Raw genomic sequence first — 18,138 nt, 5'->3', positions numbered from 1 at the left:
GAGTTAAGGGGTTGAGTATTCAGATGGAGTTCTGATTGGCAACAGGAAGTTGATTGGTCTATGGACTAGTGACCCGTTATTAATAACAAAGGCCTCTTGCCTGCCAACATTGTGATTGGTTCTCAGGTAACTGAAAAATTGTGGCTGGGAAACAAAGGTAGAGAAGTGATCAGATCACCACCAGCTTAAGACCTGTCTGTCTCTGCTCACTGCAGTCAAAACACACTTTACACAGTAGAAAACTAATTTATCTTTTCTTCAGCAATTGCTATAAGCATTGGCTATTAATTGAAAGTCAGAGACCTTTCAGAAGTGAAACAGCCACCCAATGACTCTTGCAAATCACTGGAAATATTTAGATTAGATTCCCTACAGTGTGGAAACAGGCCCTTTGGCCCAACAAGTCCATACCGACCCTCCAAAGAGTAACCCACCCAGTCCCATTTCCCTCTGGCTAAAGCACCTAACACTATGGGCAATTTTAGCATGGCCAATTCACCTGACCTGCACATCTTTGGACTTGTGGGAGGAAACCGGAGCACCCGGACGAAACCCACGCAGACACCGGGAGAATGAAAAGTTGAGAAGAAACATTCTTATCAGTACAATTAAACAGATCTTGTGAAAAAATGTTTTTCCAGTCTTCCCTCCATCCATGTTTTTATTTTTCCTGTCAATATTTGTCAATCTGTGCATAAGGAGAGTTTATGTAGGAATAAGAGTTTTAACTTATAGTATTAGATGCTGACAGTTTATGACTGTCTACCTGTAGGGAAAGTCTAATTACATGTAATAAAAAAAGTAACTATTGGTATGTACAAACTCCTGGTCTATCAATCTGGGTCTAAAAATGAGGAAAATTTGGGAATTTTACGTATTAGTTAATATCTTTAACTTTTGTGATGAATTTGGGAATAGAGCAGCTTAAACTCCATGCATTATGACCCAACTTACAAAAGGATATCAACCAGAAATACAAATTCCCTCTCTTTCTCCACAAATGTTGCCTGATCCTGCTGGGAATTTGCATAAATCTGTGTGAAGAACGCATGTCTGAGGATGTTGGGTGAGGATATGTTTTGAGACACATTTGATATTCTAATGTAGAGGAGCAATGAGTTGAAGCATAGACACTAGGCCAAGGTACTGAAATACTGCAGCAAATTTCTATTATTCCCCCTAACTATGACAGAAAGTTGCCTCTCTCTTTTTAAAAAAGACAATGAAAAGCTCCCCATTTAATTTGTCAATGCTGAAATTAGGCTCAGCTGTACTGTTGGAACACAAACAGAAGTGAACATGATGTTTACCTGTTATAAGAGTGGGAAATATTAATCCCGTAAATTTGAATAAGACATAGGTAGGAAGAAATTACAAAAGTGCTCACTTTTAAGTTTTTCAGGAATGTCGTGGCATTTTCCAAATCTCCTTTAATCAAGAAAGCCATCATGCCCGAACTCCCAGTACACTGCTGCTTTATCAGATCATATTGTGGATGAGAAGGGAGACCTGAAAAATATACATTGACAAAGTAAAGGTGGCATTTATAAAGGTTTATGAAGTATATATAAACCAGAATGGGTTTTCTTGCCAGAACTGCAGTACGCTATCACAGGTGGAGAATAGGGAGTGAATGGAGCAGCGGGGGTTGTCACAGTAAAACGCTTCATATTCAACTATATTTATCTTCCAGTTGTGTAGCCCTCACCAACCAAGATGCACGTACAAATGAGATTGTGTTAAGATAAGTGGCCTTCATCCTCATATCACTAAATCGACTCTCTTGAAAAGACATGGCGGAAAAATGGTTTAGCCATTTGTTGTCAATGTTAAAAACTATTGATGAGGACCCACTCTTTTGTATCACAATTCCAAGACCATCTTAGTTTGCAATGCTAATTTCCTGTTTCTTACAGTGTGTCAAATTCATGGATTTCTTGGTCACAGCTTAAGAGCTGTCTCCCATACTTCCCTCCCTTCAACTAGTCCACGGAGTAAAATCCTGCTAAGGGTACTTCTTACCCTAGTCCTGAGCTCACATTCCCTCTTGCTGTCTCTAATCTCATTTTGTCCTCAAGACCGTCCTTCTGATCAATTGATTTGATTTACACCCAAACGCTAACTATACAACTTCCCCTTCTGGTTTCCATGTTAGCTTTCTCCTCCTCATTAAAGGATGTTGCACACTGCCAACTAGGTGAATTTGCAGTTGGTAGCATTCCCATGTATCTGCTGCCCATTTCCTTCCAGAGGTTTGGACGATGCTGTTTAAGGAGGTTTGTAGGATTTGTAGAATTTCTGCAGTGCATCTTGTCAATAGTGCACACAGGTGTTACTGAGCTTTGGAGGGAGTGAATGTTTGTGGATGTACTGCTAATCAAGTGGACTGTTTTGTGTTGGGTGGTGTCAAGCTTCTTGGGTTATATTGGATCTGCACTCATCCAGACAAATAGGGACTATTCCATTGCATTCCCAATTTGTGCCTAGTAGATGGTGGACAGGTTTTGGGAAGTCAAGAAGCAAGTTACTCATCGCAGTATTCCTTGCCTCTGATTTGCTGTTATTGCCATTGCATTAATATGTCTTGTCTAGTTTAGTTTCTGGTCAGGGTGTATAGTCTTTGCAATATCCAGTGCCTCCAGGCATTTCTTGATATTATGTGGAGTGAGTAAAGTAATACATGACAGTTAAAAGCTGTCCTGTACATATCACACTGCAACCACAGGAAAGGAAATGCACTCAATGTAAAATATTGGCTGTGCTATACTAGGAAGCTTAATATAAGGCTGATGTGGTTTTTGGACATGTGCACATTTATCAATATTGTAATTTTATGAAATGAAACAGAGTATCTAATGAACTAAGTCACATCTGATGGGTTTGTTAATTGATCCAATTAGGGATAACAATCAGATAGCAAATAGAATACAAAGACAGAATAAGATCATTAAACTTATTGCATCTATCAAGTCAGTTTGCTACCAAAATAGATCTGAATATTGATAATAAAAATCATGCCTTAAGCACTAACCTGGAAAAATAACCTTCTCCACCCGAGGATCTGCCTCTAAAAACTGGGCTACAGCCAGCGCATTCTTGAAGTGTTGTTCCATTCGAAGAGCCATAGTCTTCAAGCCAAGGTTACACATGTAACAGTCGAATGGAGATGGAATTGCACCAATAGCTACACCATTAGAGTTTTGAAACAAAAACATTTTGTAAAACATTAGATTCTATAAACCATATTTTGTCCTTTAGGACAGGTTATTTGTTTGAATACTCACTTGGTTGAAAAGTTATACAAAACATGAGCCAAAATATGAAACACAGAAAAGCATATGATATTTTCTAAATCCTCTCCTACCTTTCAGACCAGAACTTTGCGGTATTTCAAGTGAATTTGAACTAAGATTATATATGAATGTGACACTACTTCCATAGATTTTTATTCTAGTCTTCTCTATAATGAAGAAGATAGCGAGGAACACAGATCCTGGAGAGTGAGAATCAATAAAATGTGGTGCTGGATAAAGCACAGCAGGTCTGGCAGCATCCGAGGAGCAGGGGAGTCGATGTTATGGGCAGAACCCTTCACCAGGATTGTCTGGTCTGATGTGCTTTCTCTATAATGAAACCTAGTGTAAATTGAATTGTTTAATGCATTTTGAATAGTGTTGCAATGAAATATGTTTCTGACTTTAATTACTGATATTTACATTCCCAAATCGCTCTGCTCCTCCTCAAGCTTTACCGCCAAGGAATACCGCCTGATGTGGCATTATCTTCAAATTTTAACACTAACTTCAATCCCAGCTTTCCTGAAGAAGGGCTTATGCCCGAAACGTCGATTCTCCTGTTCCCTGGATGCTGCCTGACCTGCTGCGCTTTTCCAGCAACACATTTTCAGCTCTGATCTCCAGCATCTGCAGACCTCACTTTCTCCGCCAAGGAATATTTGCCTTGCTTCCCTTCATCAAGACGAACCCCTCTCACATTTTGCTTTACTAAATTTCATTTGTTATTTATCTGTCCACTCTACAAAGTTGATATATGTTTTCTATATTTTGTTAGTCATTCCCATTGTCAGTAATACCGCCTGATGTGGCATTATCTTCAAATTTTAACACTAGCTTCAATCCCAGCTGATGGTACTACTGGACATCAGGTCACAAAATGAATAAAACTCATTTTTCGAAATATTCAGTTAACGTGTTGACAAGTTACTCAAACATAGATACACAAGTCTGCAAAGTTTCTTTAACAAAACAGAAGTTTTTTAACAGAAGTTGCAAACAAAAACAAGCTGTCTAGATATAGAACAGATGGAAAAATCTTAAACCACACAATAGAAATTTTTCATGATTTGGAGATGCCGGTGTTGGACTGGGGTATACAAAGTTAAAAATCACACATCACTAGGTTATAGTCCAACAGGTTTATTTGGAAGCACTAGCTTTCGGAGAGCTGCTTCTTCATCAGGTGTTGTGCAGAATAAGATTGTAAGACACAGAATGTGTAGCAAAAGTTTACAGTGTGATGTAACTGAAATTATATATTAAAAAAGACCTGGATTGTTTGTTAAGTCTCTCATCTTCTAGAATGACTATGTTGGTTTCAGTTTAGATTAGATTACATTACAGTGTGGTAACAGGCCCTTCGGCCCAACAAGTCCACACCGACACGCAACCTACCCATACCCCTACATTTACCCCTTATCTAACACTACGGGCAATTTAGCATGGCCAATTCATCTGACCTGCACATCTTTGGACTGTGGGAGGAAACCGGAGCACCCGGAGGAAACCCACGCAGACACGGGGAGAACGTGCAAACTCCACACAGTCAGTCGCCTGAGGCGGGAATTGAACCCGGGTCTCAGGCGCTGTAAGGCAGCAGTGCTAACCACTGTGCCACCGTGCCGCCCACAGTTCTTACATATGTAAATCGCAAAACTTTTTTAAAAAGTTATATTCTCAAGTGAACTTTAACAATTGGTGTCATGTCAGCTCAGATAATGTATTGAAGGTGTTAGCTTCTCTGTGTGAGGTTGTCTGTGCCACAATGGTCAAACCGATTCTAATCTAAAAAATGCATTTACGGAATCTTACATGAATTCATGCAATTTTTGAGCAATGTAAAATGTAATTCTGCAAATACAAATTCACCCCACAAACTTATATGAATACCCCCCAAATACTTCCTGCACCAATCTAATCACTCTCTAGATCCAACCTCACTATCACTGATCGCACAACTACGCTCAACCTGACTCAACTAATCCTCGATCATCCATAGGTCCAGACCTATCTACTACCCTCAAATAATCCTGAAACACCTGACACACTCCAGCTCTGTCCAGACCAGAATGCCAGCACCTCCCCCAGACCCAATAAACATGCCAATCAGATCTGAAAACATCCCCTAACTAGACAGAATAATGATACAACTCCCCACCACACCCATTTACTCAATCATCCACTCACGTATTCATTCATCCATTCACCAACCCACATTCATCCACTGAGATACTTAAAACTACCACTCCACACACCTCCTCCCCACACCCCAACATACATCTCTCCTGAACCCGCTGGTCATATTCTGGAAAATTAAACTGCCCATTTCGGCATTGGCCAAGATTGGAAGATCCCAGGAGAAATAGGTAGTATCACTGGATCAGAGAAAGCGTCAAGAGGAGTGGCAAGATGACCACCATCGTCATTGCCTGGAAATTCTAGGCCATTGTGTACTTCACCATAAAAAAACTCTGACCTTAGAAATGAGCAATATTATAGAGCTGTTCAAACATTATCATGCAAAATATTGTTCAGAGAGCTGTAAATCGTTACCATTTTGCAAGAATTTGAGTCTTTCATAGAGGTCATCTCGATTCATAGAAGCCAAGCCCATGATTACATCACTGTGACCTGGAAATTTAAAAAGTTATTTTTTTCTGGTAAAGTGCACACACTGATAATTCAAAGGAATTCAAGGGAATAACTTTATTAGGAGTTTCACTGAAAGCTTGTTAAAAACTAAACCATACAAAGTGCTTTAACCTGAAGGACTAACAAACCAATTGTCACATACATGATTAACTCTTCACTAAGCAGTTGTTTCTGTGTGTTGCCCAGAATCATTTCAAAAAGTTACAAGATTATACTAGTTATATTTCTGACATTAATTCAGGAGGAGTGAAAAGGTAATCCAGAGAATTCTTAAACATGATTGGCATGTTTATGGGTCTGGGGGAGGTGCTGGCATTCTGGTCTGGTCAGGGCTGGAGTGTTGTCAGGTGTTTTGGGATTATTCGAGGGTAGTAGTCAGGTCTGGACATATGGATGATCGAGGATAACTGAATTCAGTTTCAAAAAAATTATGGAAATGAAAGGCTATTGGAATGTTATAACAACTTAATTGGGTTCACTTCGGGAGGAAAATCAATGAGCCTTACACATTCTGCCTGATATGCAACCCCCTTTTTACTGTGATATAGTTGGCAATTGATTACCCTCGGAAATAACAGCCTGGGGTATAGAAACAAGGACTTTTTTTTATAAAGCTAGAATGAAATAAGCAATGGGACACACTCAATCAATTGGAGCCATTTGTTGATTGCATTTAGAATAAAGCTCGGCCAGGGCCTGCAATTAAACTCTCCTTTAAACACACATCTACACACTTTCTATTACTAGAAAGTCATAGTGGAAGTGAATGGACTGTCTTGACATATTTGTATCAGTATCTATTTGATTTGTGAGTGTATTTGAGCATTGCGTTAAATCAAGAATAGAATTGTCATGTAACAAATATCTATGACTCATTGTTCAGTGGAGACATTATTGACTATTTACTTATATTTGGAGTAGTTGCTATATATATTAAATTACCTCATACTCTGATATTGTAATCATTACTATAAATGTGAAAAAGAATTAATTAGCATAATAAACATTCTTAAACACTGACTAAAATTTTCTAGCCTTAATCCTTCAAGGTCCAAAAAAAAAGAAATAATAATACTCTGGAATTCTTAAGTTAAATCCTATGTGCTGAAAGAAAATGAGAAAATGCTGAAGATACACAGCAGGAATTGCATCATCTATGTAGAGAGAAGAACAGAGTTAACTCCACAGGCTGGAAACATCAATTCTGGGTGGAATCTTCTCAGCCCCTGAACAACATTGGTAATGGAGAGAAAATTGGGAAAATCATGGGAGATGGCCAGTGAGATGGTCAAGAGATCAAGAGCAAGATGTCCCGTTTTCCAATTAAATGTTAAATGGCATAACAAGCTTGTCGCTAGTGAGTGGTGAGAAGCCTAGTTGCATGCAATGTTATGTATTAACATCTCTTTGTTACCTAATTTTGTTCATTGATATGAGGTTTTGCATTCTCCCCCCTTGTCGGATAGAAACTAGATGGTGACAATGTTTGACATAGAAGTCAGAGTGGTTACCTGGCAACTCTCACTCACTTTTTGTTCCTCTGGAGCTCCATGTTGGACACCAGGCACCGACATAGAGTCATAGAGGTGTACAGCACAGAAACAGGCCCTTCAGACCAACTCATCCATGCAGACCAGATATCCTAAACTAATCTAGTCCCATTTGACCATATCCCTCTAAACTTTTCCTATTCATATACCCATCCCAGATGCCTTTTAAATGTTGTCACTTCCTCTGGCAGCACATTCGATACACACACCATCCCCTGTGTGAAAAAGTTGCCTGTTCGGTCCCTTTTATATCTTTCCCCTCTCACCATAAACCTATGCCCACTATTTCTGGACTCCTCCACCCCAGGGAAAAGACTTTGTCTATTTACCCTATCTCTGCCCCTCATGATTTTATAAACCTCAATAAGGTCATCCCTCAGCCTCCGACACTCCAGGGAAAACAGCCCCAGCCTAGTCAGCCTCTCCCTACAGCTCAAACCCTCCAACCCTGGCAACCTCCTTGTAAATCTTTTCTGAACCCTTTCATTTCAGGGCACAATCCATGGTTAGTGACTGCACATCACCCCATTCACAGACAATGGCATGCAACATGTACTGGCCTCACTGCATCACCATGGCACACCTCTGATTCACTCACAACACAGCTCTGCACTTTGGAGCATGCCAGCACCTTTCATTATAATGCTGTTGCCAGGACTTTGCTCACATGTAGAGGTATCTATCTGATGAATTGAACCGGGCTATATATCAGGACTGCTCACTCACTTTGGAGTCTGCTTTGTGCTCACAGCATCTCTGCTTTGCCTTTTATGCTTTGCTCTCTGAACTAGAGCTTAAAGGCTCACTCCAACCAAATCACCATGTCTCAAGTTCTAAGGGGAATAGTGCTCAGTCAAGTCAAAGAAGATAGTCTTCAGTCAGGGGGTGCTGGCAAGTCAAGGGTAGCTTTAAGCATTGGTCCAAGGGTTTGGGCTAGTCAGGGTCAGGGTGTCCATACCTCTACAGTTTGGGAAGTACATCATAGGCAATTCTATGCCTCAAGTGCAACTAGCTAATGGAGTTGCGATAAGTCAGTCAGGGAGCTACATGGAGATCATTCAAAGATCTGGTCACTAATCGTTCAGGGCCGATGACATATATCAAGGGGTTTGTCCACTGTCAGTCCTGGGGTCTTTCCACTAATTGTCAAGATGGGTTTTTCTGAGGCCAATGATGTAGAAGGGACATTGGGGAACTCAACTGTGTGGATTGAAGGCAGGAGGAAATTACAGTTGTGAAATGGGACAACCTAATACCTAAATGAGGGGAGATGTTAGAGCTTTGAAGGGAAAGCTGTAATGCAGGAGTGGGGGTGGTGTTCATCAGCAATCAGCAATCACCCTGACTTTGACTCTGGTGGAAAGTGGTTTAGTATATATGGCACATTGATTCAATGTGACTGGGGCTGGATAGTAAAAGGGGAGATGAAGAATTGAATGATTTTGAATGGAATAATTTATTGTCATATACCTTACAGTGAGAAAAACAGTAAAATATAGTGAAAAGCATTCCCAATGCTGCCATGATCTGAATAATTTAGTAATAAGGGAAAAAAAATAGAAAGATAGACCTTGAAGAGAGTCTATCAGTCCTGATTTAGCTCATCATCTTCAGCAAGGGGATAGACAGCTTGCGTGGGAAATTGGGGAAGTGCAAAACCAATGAGATTGATGGAAGGGACCACCAGGAAGACAATGTTTGTGTGTGAGGTATCTCTTATAGTAAGAGGATGTGCCTGATACTCTTTGCTTGAGGAGTAATTGTTGTTTCCTTCCATCATGCTACAAAAAACAATTACAGAATGGAGCTGAAAATGGTGGCCACCACAGCTGGAGTGGGTGGGGTTAGAGTTTCATTCTGTGAGGGAGGGGTTTCACTATGTGCGATGTGAGGCCCTTCAAAGGGGAGCAGCATTCCACAGATACCAATAAAGTACAGGTGAAAGACAACAACATGCTGTATGGGAACCGTAAGCTTTAACTGACTGTATGCAGTCCAAACTCCTGAGCACAAGCATTCTTGACCATCATCATAAATCAATCCAACTCATGGCTGTGATGTACAATGTACTGAGACTTGGAAGATTGAGTCTAGGGGGCAAAGTATCAAGCACCTCCCAAGTTCCCATAGTCTGTTGATGATGCAGGAATTACTCAGTTCACACCTTGGATCATTCAACATTGTGTCATGCCAAGGATGGCTAGGATCTGTGTAGTTGTGGCTCGACAGACATTCACATACACAACTTAATGGTGAGAAATGAAAATATATCAAAAAGTGTGACAAAGTATTTACATGAAATGTCAACCAAGTCTCCTTCCTCTCATTACATTCTTGTGCAGTCCTAGGATTTGCTGCTAGGGTGAGGGACCCTAACTGAGGTGGGAACTGTTCACCTTGGATCTTTGATTGAGTGACCCGGGGCATTTGTGACAAGAGGGGCCGGACAACCTGAGAATGTTCTGCACCCTCCATAACTTGAATGCCCACAGGCAAGGTGGAGAGCCTCAGTGGAGTGCTTCTGGGGAACCTGACTGTGGTTCCTCCTCCAGCAATTGGCATCACCCTAACTCTGTGTGAGGAAGGGGCACCTGGCGTGAGGTGAAGTTCCCATGTACCTCTGTCACCTTGTCACTGCAGCTGAGCACCAGTGGTTAGCGTGATAAAGTACAGATTTGTGTGCATACCTGGCAATGCTTTTAGAGTTAGTGCAGCTGAGGGAAAAGTAGTAACTTGTTCTATGTATACAGGTTGGTAGCACAGAGGCCAGGCAAGGTTAGTATTCTGGAGGGATGGAGTAGGTAAGAGTGAATGAGGAAAGATGTTGCAAGCAATAGTGAGAGCTATTGTCTCCTTCTTACACTGCTTAGACCTTTCTTCAGACTCTGGAGACCACACTGACCCAAGTGGCAACTCAGGCCTGGCTGTCAGCGTCTGGTTTTGTTGCCTCCTCTGGGGGAAGAGAGTGGCTGCCCCTCTAAAAAATCCTGTCCATCAGTACCTCCAGCTCCTGGTCTGCAAAGTGGGCACCAATTTTGCTGTGTCCAAGGAAAATGACACAAATAGTGCAGGGCAAATCTGGACTGACAGCACTTGACTGGACACACAACAGCCTTTTAAATATAGTCCTAGGATGTGCTAAAACGTACTGGAGAATAGCATGAGCAGGCTGCCAGAGGGTCTTGATGCATAGGTAATGTAGCAAGTACATGAAGATAGTATGAGAAAACTCACTAGACCTCACGGAGAGTAAACCTCCATAAAGCTGACTAAAAACAAGACAGCCTGTGTCTGCGAAGATGCAGCCCAGAGTTTTCCATCTCAATACGGTTCCATATGAGTCCATGTTGGACTCGAAACATTAACTCTGTTTGTCTCTCCACCGATGCTGCCAGACCTGTTGAGTTTCTGTTTTTATTTCAGATCTGCAGTATCCACAGTGCTTTGCTTTTGTTACTGCGTGTTGGTGTTGGCTAACTCAGTTGAGTTGTTTCTGTTACAATTTACCTGTAGATGTGTTCTGTCCTGACATAATTCTGGTACTCCAAAAATTCCTAAGAGGAAAATTCCTAAAATTTCATTATAGGACCAAATCTATAGCTAGCAATTCTGAATAAGTTCCTTGAATGATCTGAAATCTCTCATAGTTCCTCAGGACCTCTTTTTGTTCCTCTCTTTAGCCTCATAAAAAGTAGATATGTTTACCTTACTGGAGGTAAAGGTAGTAACACTGTTAATGCACATAACTCCTGCCATTGACAGTTAGGACTTGCAGAGAGATGAAAAAATCCTTATAGAGATCATAGTAATTCAAATGGTTTACCCACATTGCACACTTCAGAAAACACATCAAACAGACTAAAACGTGACTTCAGAATTTTGTGATTTTCCAAACGACAGATCTGTATTGATTGGAACCAGGTGGATGTTATTGAGTATCAGATCCTTGTTTGGGGTTGTTAACCTGTGCCAATCAGGAAGCCCTGGCTGCCCAATACAAACATGGGACCGCACACAGCATTGCCCTTTGATGTGAAGTGCAGTGCTTGTCACTGGCCACTCGGGTGTTTTCCTATCTTCCTGGTGGTGGAAATTGAATAAAGATTCGTGCACTTTGTGTCTTTCACTGTGTCTCACACCTGCACACACACACCATGGGTGCTGGGGGAAAAAATAAGCACTACCGCAGTTAGGAGGTAGTGTGGGGGTTAATAATAAAAAAAAAAGATAAACAACAGTGTTACACAGCAAAAAAAACAGGAAAAATAAACAAACATACGACCGAGCCCGTATGTCTCTGGAGAAGGAACACGCGGTGTCTACCAACACCCTCGAGTTGTTCAGGGAGAGGTGGGCACCACAGGGAGTGGAGTGTTTTATTTCCCCCTCCAATTCCAATTTGATTTAATCCCTGCCCTCCCCTTCACCTTTTTGAACACACAGCATTGCCCTTTGAGAAGGGCACTGCTTGTCACTGCCCACCCTGGTGTTTCTTTACTTCCTGGTGGTGGAAATTGAATAAAGCTTTGTACACCTGTTGTCTTTCACTGTGTCTCACACATGCAAACACACCACATGGGTGCTTAGAGAAAGAAAAAAACAACAGGAGATTATAATCTCCTCAATTCAGATTTAGGACTCTGAGCTGGCTGGCCACAGCCAGTGTACTGTGAGGAGGGAGAAGAAGAGGAGTTCTCTGAGCTAGGAGACATTTAAAAACAAAAAAAACAGGGATTCGAGTCCAGTTGTCTCTGGAGAAGGAGCACACACTGTCTACCGACACCATCAAGGTTTATAGGGAGAGGTGGGCGCCGCAGGGAGTGGAGTGTATTATTTCCCCCTCTAACTCTATTTTGATTTAATCTCTGCCCTCCCCTTCACTTTTTTGATCACGCAGCATTGCCCTTTGATGAGGAGGCTACTCAGGTGTTCCCTTTCTTCCTGGCGGTGGAATACAAATAAAGATTTAAGCACCTGTTGTTCTTCACTGTGTCCTACATACATGACATGGGAAAGGAAAAGAATACAAACAGGGGATTTAGAATCTCCTCAGTTCAGGGGACTGTCTCTGAGCTGGTTGGCCACAGTCAGTGTACTGTGCACAAGGAAATAAAGGGTTACTTGATGATGGAATTCCAGTCTCTGTGCAGTTAGTTCATGGTCTGAACATTAAATTGCAAATATGATGCTTTATTTAAATAACAAAAGCTCTCACCATTCACGTATTTTGTTGCAGAACATGTGCAGATGTCAGCACCCAGTGCCAAAGGGCGCTAAAAAGAGAAAATAAATTCTACAATATTCTGGAAGTAAATATTTCATTTGATATTAACCATCAAATAACATAATATTAATAGTATAAAGTAATGATATTTGAAATGTCATTGTCCAACTAATTCCCAATAAGAAAATGGGTGAACTAGCTAATTGAGTGGAGTATTAAGGGTCCAGCCATCATTTGGAAATAGATTAAACTTCTAGCACTAACTACTCGAGCTTCACATCATATTGGTGATTTTATCTAGAATTGTCGGTCAAATTCGGTCAAATGGAAAGCTGACAAAAACATAATAAAACCACAACACATTAAAATGTCTTATCTTCTCATTTCTCTCAAATTTCTCACTTCACATCCAAAGAGTTTGTTGCTTTTCTGGAATAAGAGCATAAATGGCACTTGGTGCATGTACTGTAATCAAAACAGGGAAGTTTGACATGCTACTCAATACCAGCAGCAAGAAACCATCTCTGAGATTCTATCCTCAAGTGAGTCCACACATACATTTCTGGTTGACTATTGATCAGTATAAACAGCCCAATTTCTGCATCTAAATCCATGAAAACCAACTGTACCACTGTGTCTCAATTGTCAGGAAAAAATCAAGAATCTTATTTTATTAATACACGGCAGCTATTTAGGGAATTATACCAGACTAGGACAGGAAGGGACTGAATTTACATGCAGCAAATAGGGCCTAAAGGAGAAAAAGGTGAAAAGGCAAAATTAACGACTCTTTATATGAATGTATATAGAATTGGGGAAAAATGAATTAATTAGGGGTTGTTGGGTCTGATCTTATAGCCATTATGGCTACAAGGAGATTAGAGCTTGGAACAAAATATTCAGAGCTTTGTGACTTATTGGAGGGAAGGGTGGTGGAGTGGCTTTGGTAGGACAACATGGAATAAGTGAGATATGATCATATGAATAGAGATAAGAATAACAAGGGGAGGAAGATACTTTTGGGAGTGGTTTATTGGCCCCATGGCAGTAGCCATACTTTCAGACAAAGAATAAATCAGGAGATAATGAAGGCAGTAAAAAGGTAGTACATTAATCATGGGTGACTTCAATTTTCACGTGGACTGGAAAAGAAAACTGGCAGAGGTAATCACAAGGAAGGTTTCATAGATAGTATTTGGGACAGTTTCCTAGAACTGTATGTTCTGAATCCAACCAGCGATTAGGCTATTTTGGATCTGGTAGTGTGCATTGAAAAAGGTTTAATAAATTAATCTGGAATAGAGGATACCCTCAGAAATAGTGCCCATGACATGGTTTAGCATTCAGTTCAAAGGGGAGACACTTGGATTGGAAATAGCTGGGCTAAACCTAATTAACATTAATTACAAAGCAATGAGTGCAGAATTGACTGGAGTGGACTGGGAAAGGGGTTTTGCAGAAAAGGTGGTTGATGAACAATGATTGACTTTCAAGAAAATAGATTATGACTCACAACGAGGATCTATCACAATGAGGAATTCTGGGAAGAGAATAAATCACTCATAGTTGACCAACGAAGTTAAGAATAGTATTAAAGTGAAAGAGAAAAAACATAAATGTGGCAAAGATTTATACCATGCCAGAGAATTGAAAATGTTTTAAGGTTCGGGACAAGGATTTGAGTCCAGCCTTGGGCAACTGTCTGTGTGGAGTTTGCACATTCTCCCAGTGTCTGCATGGGTTTCCTCCGGGTGCTCCCTCCCGCAGTCCAAAGATGTATGAGGTCCTGGGTTCAATCCCCGGCATCTCCACTGATTTGTGGGCGGCACGGTGGCACAGTGGTTAGCACTGCTGCCTCACAGCGTCAGGGACCCGAGTTCAATTCCTGCCTCAGGCAACTGTCAGTGTGGAGTTTACACATTCTTCCCGTGTCTGCGTGGGTTTCCTCCGGGTGCTCCGGTTTCCTCCCACAGACCAAAAATGTGCAGGTTAGGTGTATTGGCCAGGCTAAATTGCCCGTAGCTTTAGGTGAAGGAGTAAATCTAGGGGAATGGGTCTGGGTGGATTGCTCTTCGGAGGATCGGTATGGACTTGTTGGGCCGAAGGGCCTGTTTCCACACTGTAAGTAATCTAATCTAATCTAATGTGCAGGTTAGGTGAATTGGCCATGCTATTGCCCATAGTGTTCAGGTTAGATGCATTAGTTAGGTGAAATGTAGAGTATTAGCGTAGAGTAATGGGTCTGGGTGAGATATTCTTCAGACGGTCAATATTGATTTGTTGGGTCTGTTTCCACACTGTTAGGGATTCTATGATTATATGATGCTGTATTTAAATGCACGTAGCATATCAAACAAGATTTGATATGGCACAGATTGAATGGCATGTGGCACTGATTGAAATTGGCAGATACAATGTTGTGGATATCACAGAGATGTGGCTGCAAGGGGACCAGGTTGGGAGTGAAATATCCAAGGGTACACATCCTATCGAAAGGACAGTCAAATGGGTAAAGGGAGTGGGGTTACTATATTACTAAGAAATGAAATTAAATCAACAGCAAGAAGTGATCTGGGGTCAGAAAGTGAAGAATCTGTATGGCTAGAGTTAAGGAACAACAAAGAAAAAAGACCCTTTTGAGGCCTCCTATCAGCAATCACAGGGTGGGGAAGAAAATAAATTAAGAGATAGAAAAAACATGTAAAAAAAAAACTTGATCAAATTAACCATCAGATGACGACTGTCTAGCTCCATGCACTACCACAATCCCTCCCCCCACCAACCTCCAAAGGCAGTCAACCCCAGATTTACTGGAGTCAAGGTTACGAACCTGTACTTCCTGTACTTTCAATTCACTTCATACTTGAACAATGATAATTGTCTGCACTATATATGCAGGCAGTTAAAAAAACACGCATACAAACAACTGATATTCATGCTCTCATTGGCGAGAACATCCAAAATCTATTGAGGTATAACGGACTTCAAAAATAGAACATTAAACAGAATTAGACTTCTGTTGTAAAAATTACTTTTTAAAAAGAGTCAAAATAAATCAAAACTCAAGGATTGGGATGCAGCCAAGTTTCTTTGTTATGATCAGATCCCAGCTAGTTTCCTAAATTCATTAAGGTCCCAGATGGAATTCCTGAAATTGTTCACCTCCATGGTGAGGAGGGATGAACTGGCTCCTCTTCTTTATTCACCCACCTGCTCAGTTGGTTGCAGTCAAATTAATTTAAAAGGTATTCCTTTTGTTGTGACTATCTTTTTGCAAGATCCAAATTAACGTCAGTATTAGGGGGAGTCAACTTCATCAGTTTCCTTGAATTTACAGAAAGGCTATGTTTACTCATTACTAAACATGAGAAGTACTGTCAAGGGAACACATATACACAATGATTAAAAATAAGGAATGAATATGACAGGATGAAAGTTAAAAAAAAAGATATATGGATCGGTCTCTGAGTGTTTGCAAAGAGCAGCAAGTTGAATATTGTGACCAGAGCAGTGGAAGGTGCCAGTAACACTGACATTGGTTGGTAAATGGTCAGTTGCACAATCCTTAGTATTGCAGATTAGTTGAGGTCCTGTCATTTTGATGCTTTTTGACGATGATTAAGTTCCAGTGTTCATGGTCAGAGAATGCTTCATTGTCCAGAGAATGCTTCATTGTTTCCTTTTAATTGGACTGAAGCATTAGGTGAAATATAGTGGTTTCTTGCAATATAATGTAACCAAGAGATAGTCCTGTGGCTGTGAATTTCACAGTTCACTAACAGCTGAATGCAGGATGGCACACATAACAGTGTTCAGTCCCAGTAGTCCATTCTGGTAGAATTGAAATTGGCTTTTTAATGTCTGTTCTTGTGTAGTCCTGGAGAGTAAAACCGACAGGGAGCTTTCTGCTGAGAGGAAGGAGATGGTCGGCTTCCTTTTATTTCTTTGTTCAGTCTCACCCTGTTGAAGTTTTCCCGACAATTTATCTGTGGGACATTTTATTCATAGGACTTTGCCAAACATTCACTGAACTGAAACCCACAGTTCTTTTGTAGCATATGACTCTATGACAGTTATTCTTTTAAAAACAACACATTTTGGAATTAAAAATTTTAAAAGGTCTGTAAATAGTTTCGGATTCCAATCCATCATCACAACTCATTTAATGAAGGTAAAAAATAAAGGTACCATAGTCCACTACAAGTTGTTATTAGTTAAAAGTTGAATCTATTTTGCATGTGTGTTCAAAAAAGTGAAGATCAATCACTCTCATTTTGGAATAGGATCAGCAATGCACCTTTGAGCCAAAGGCACCACAGTTAAATGTCACTGAGAAATGTATACATTGCATTTGAATTTGGTGCATGAGACAGAAAAAAGAAAAATTCAGTCATGGGGCCAAATTAGTTATGTAACTGATCTCTAGAGTGGACATGTTGTGGAATCATTTGTCTGGAGAGGCAATGTGCTCACCTTTGTTGAGACTCTGCAATGTACATGCCTTTGTTGCCATATTTAAAGCCAAGCCCCACAACGTTTCAGATACCACAAGCCAGAAACTGCTCTTCACACTGTGATGCCTGTACCAATTTCCTTCGGGAAATAACTGAGAAAGGCAATTTAGCTCCACAGTGCACTGACAGGGACTTGGAGGGGGTGGTGGAAAGGAGGGTAGTGCTGACTGGTAAAGGAGGACATACTAACAGAGTCAGCCAGCCCAGAGTGAAATGGCAGCTTAGGTCAGTGCAGTGTCCTGGGTGAAGTATAATACACAGCAGGGCAGAATGAAGGTTATTGATTTTCTGCATTGGGTGGAGTGCAGAAAACCTTCTCTCACTACCTTATGCCTGTATTCTTCGGGCCACAGCTCAGACAAAGGTGCAGCTGCAGGCACCTCTTACCAAGGATCACTGCAACTGTCAATATTGCATTCACCATGTCCATTCAAAGCCTCTCACTCACATCATCCTCACAAACTGCTAACCTTTCCTGTCTCTGCATTTCCTACTCACTCACAGTGGATACCTAGCAACATCTGTTGCTGCAGTATCATGGACTTGTACTCTTAAAATATCTGCTCCAGTATCTTTGTCACTGTCAAACCTGGTTATGTTGAACCAGATAAGAGATGAACAGACTCTTCAGGGATCCCAAACATTTCTCATCTCTCACATGCAACTGATGTCTTGACTGAACATAACATTGGACATCAAGGATCCTTGAATCTGTGACATTGATAGCCAGGAGGTTGCACTTTAATGTGGACAACATTGAGATTAAAAGCAACATTCAGGAATTGTGCTAGGGTCTAGCCTGCACACATCTTCCACACTTATTTTCACGCTGAGAGTGGAAGTACAGAATTACTGATCATTCCACACATCTTTGGAGGCAACGTTTAATTCCACCTATCAGC

The 18,138-nt window shown here is 40.9% G+C and overlaps 1 protein-coding gene across 2 annotated transcripts in view; it reads right to left on the bottom strand.

Annotated features, from left to right (window-relative positions):
- Positions 1-18,138, bottom strand: part of LOC122564433 (cystathionine gamma-lyase-like) — a 107,110-nt gene that overhangs the window by 14,479 nt on the left and 74,493 nt on the right. For both annotated transcript variants that reach the window (XM_043719280.1, XM_043719281.1), the window contains exons 6-9: positions 12,714-12,771; positions 5,850-5,927; positions 3,032-3,184; positions 1,388-1,509 (exon numbers count right to left, since the gene is read on the bottom strand). In XM_043719280.1, the coding sequence (XP_043575215.1) occupies positions 1,388-1,509; positions 3,032-3,184; positions 5,850-5,927; positions 12,714-12,771 (411 nt within the window). The remainder of the gene's footprint in view (positions 1-1,387; positions 1,510-3,031; positions 3,185-5,849; positions 5,928-12,713; positions 12,772-18,138) is intronic.

This window comes from Chiloscyllium plagiosum, chromosome 29 (genome assembly GCF_004010195.1).
Source record: "Chiloscyllium plagiosum isolate BGI_BamShark_2017 chromosome 29, ASM401019v2, whole genome shotgun sequence".
In the NCBI taxonomy this organism is placed as follows: domain Eukaryota; kingdom Metazoa; phylum Chordata; class Chondrichthyes; order Orectolobiformes; family Hemiscylliidae; genus Chiloscyllium; species Chiloscyllium plagiosum.
The sequence above is the reverse complement of the archived record's forward strand: the minus strand, read 5'-3'. Positions and strand labels throughout refer to the sequence as shown.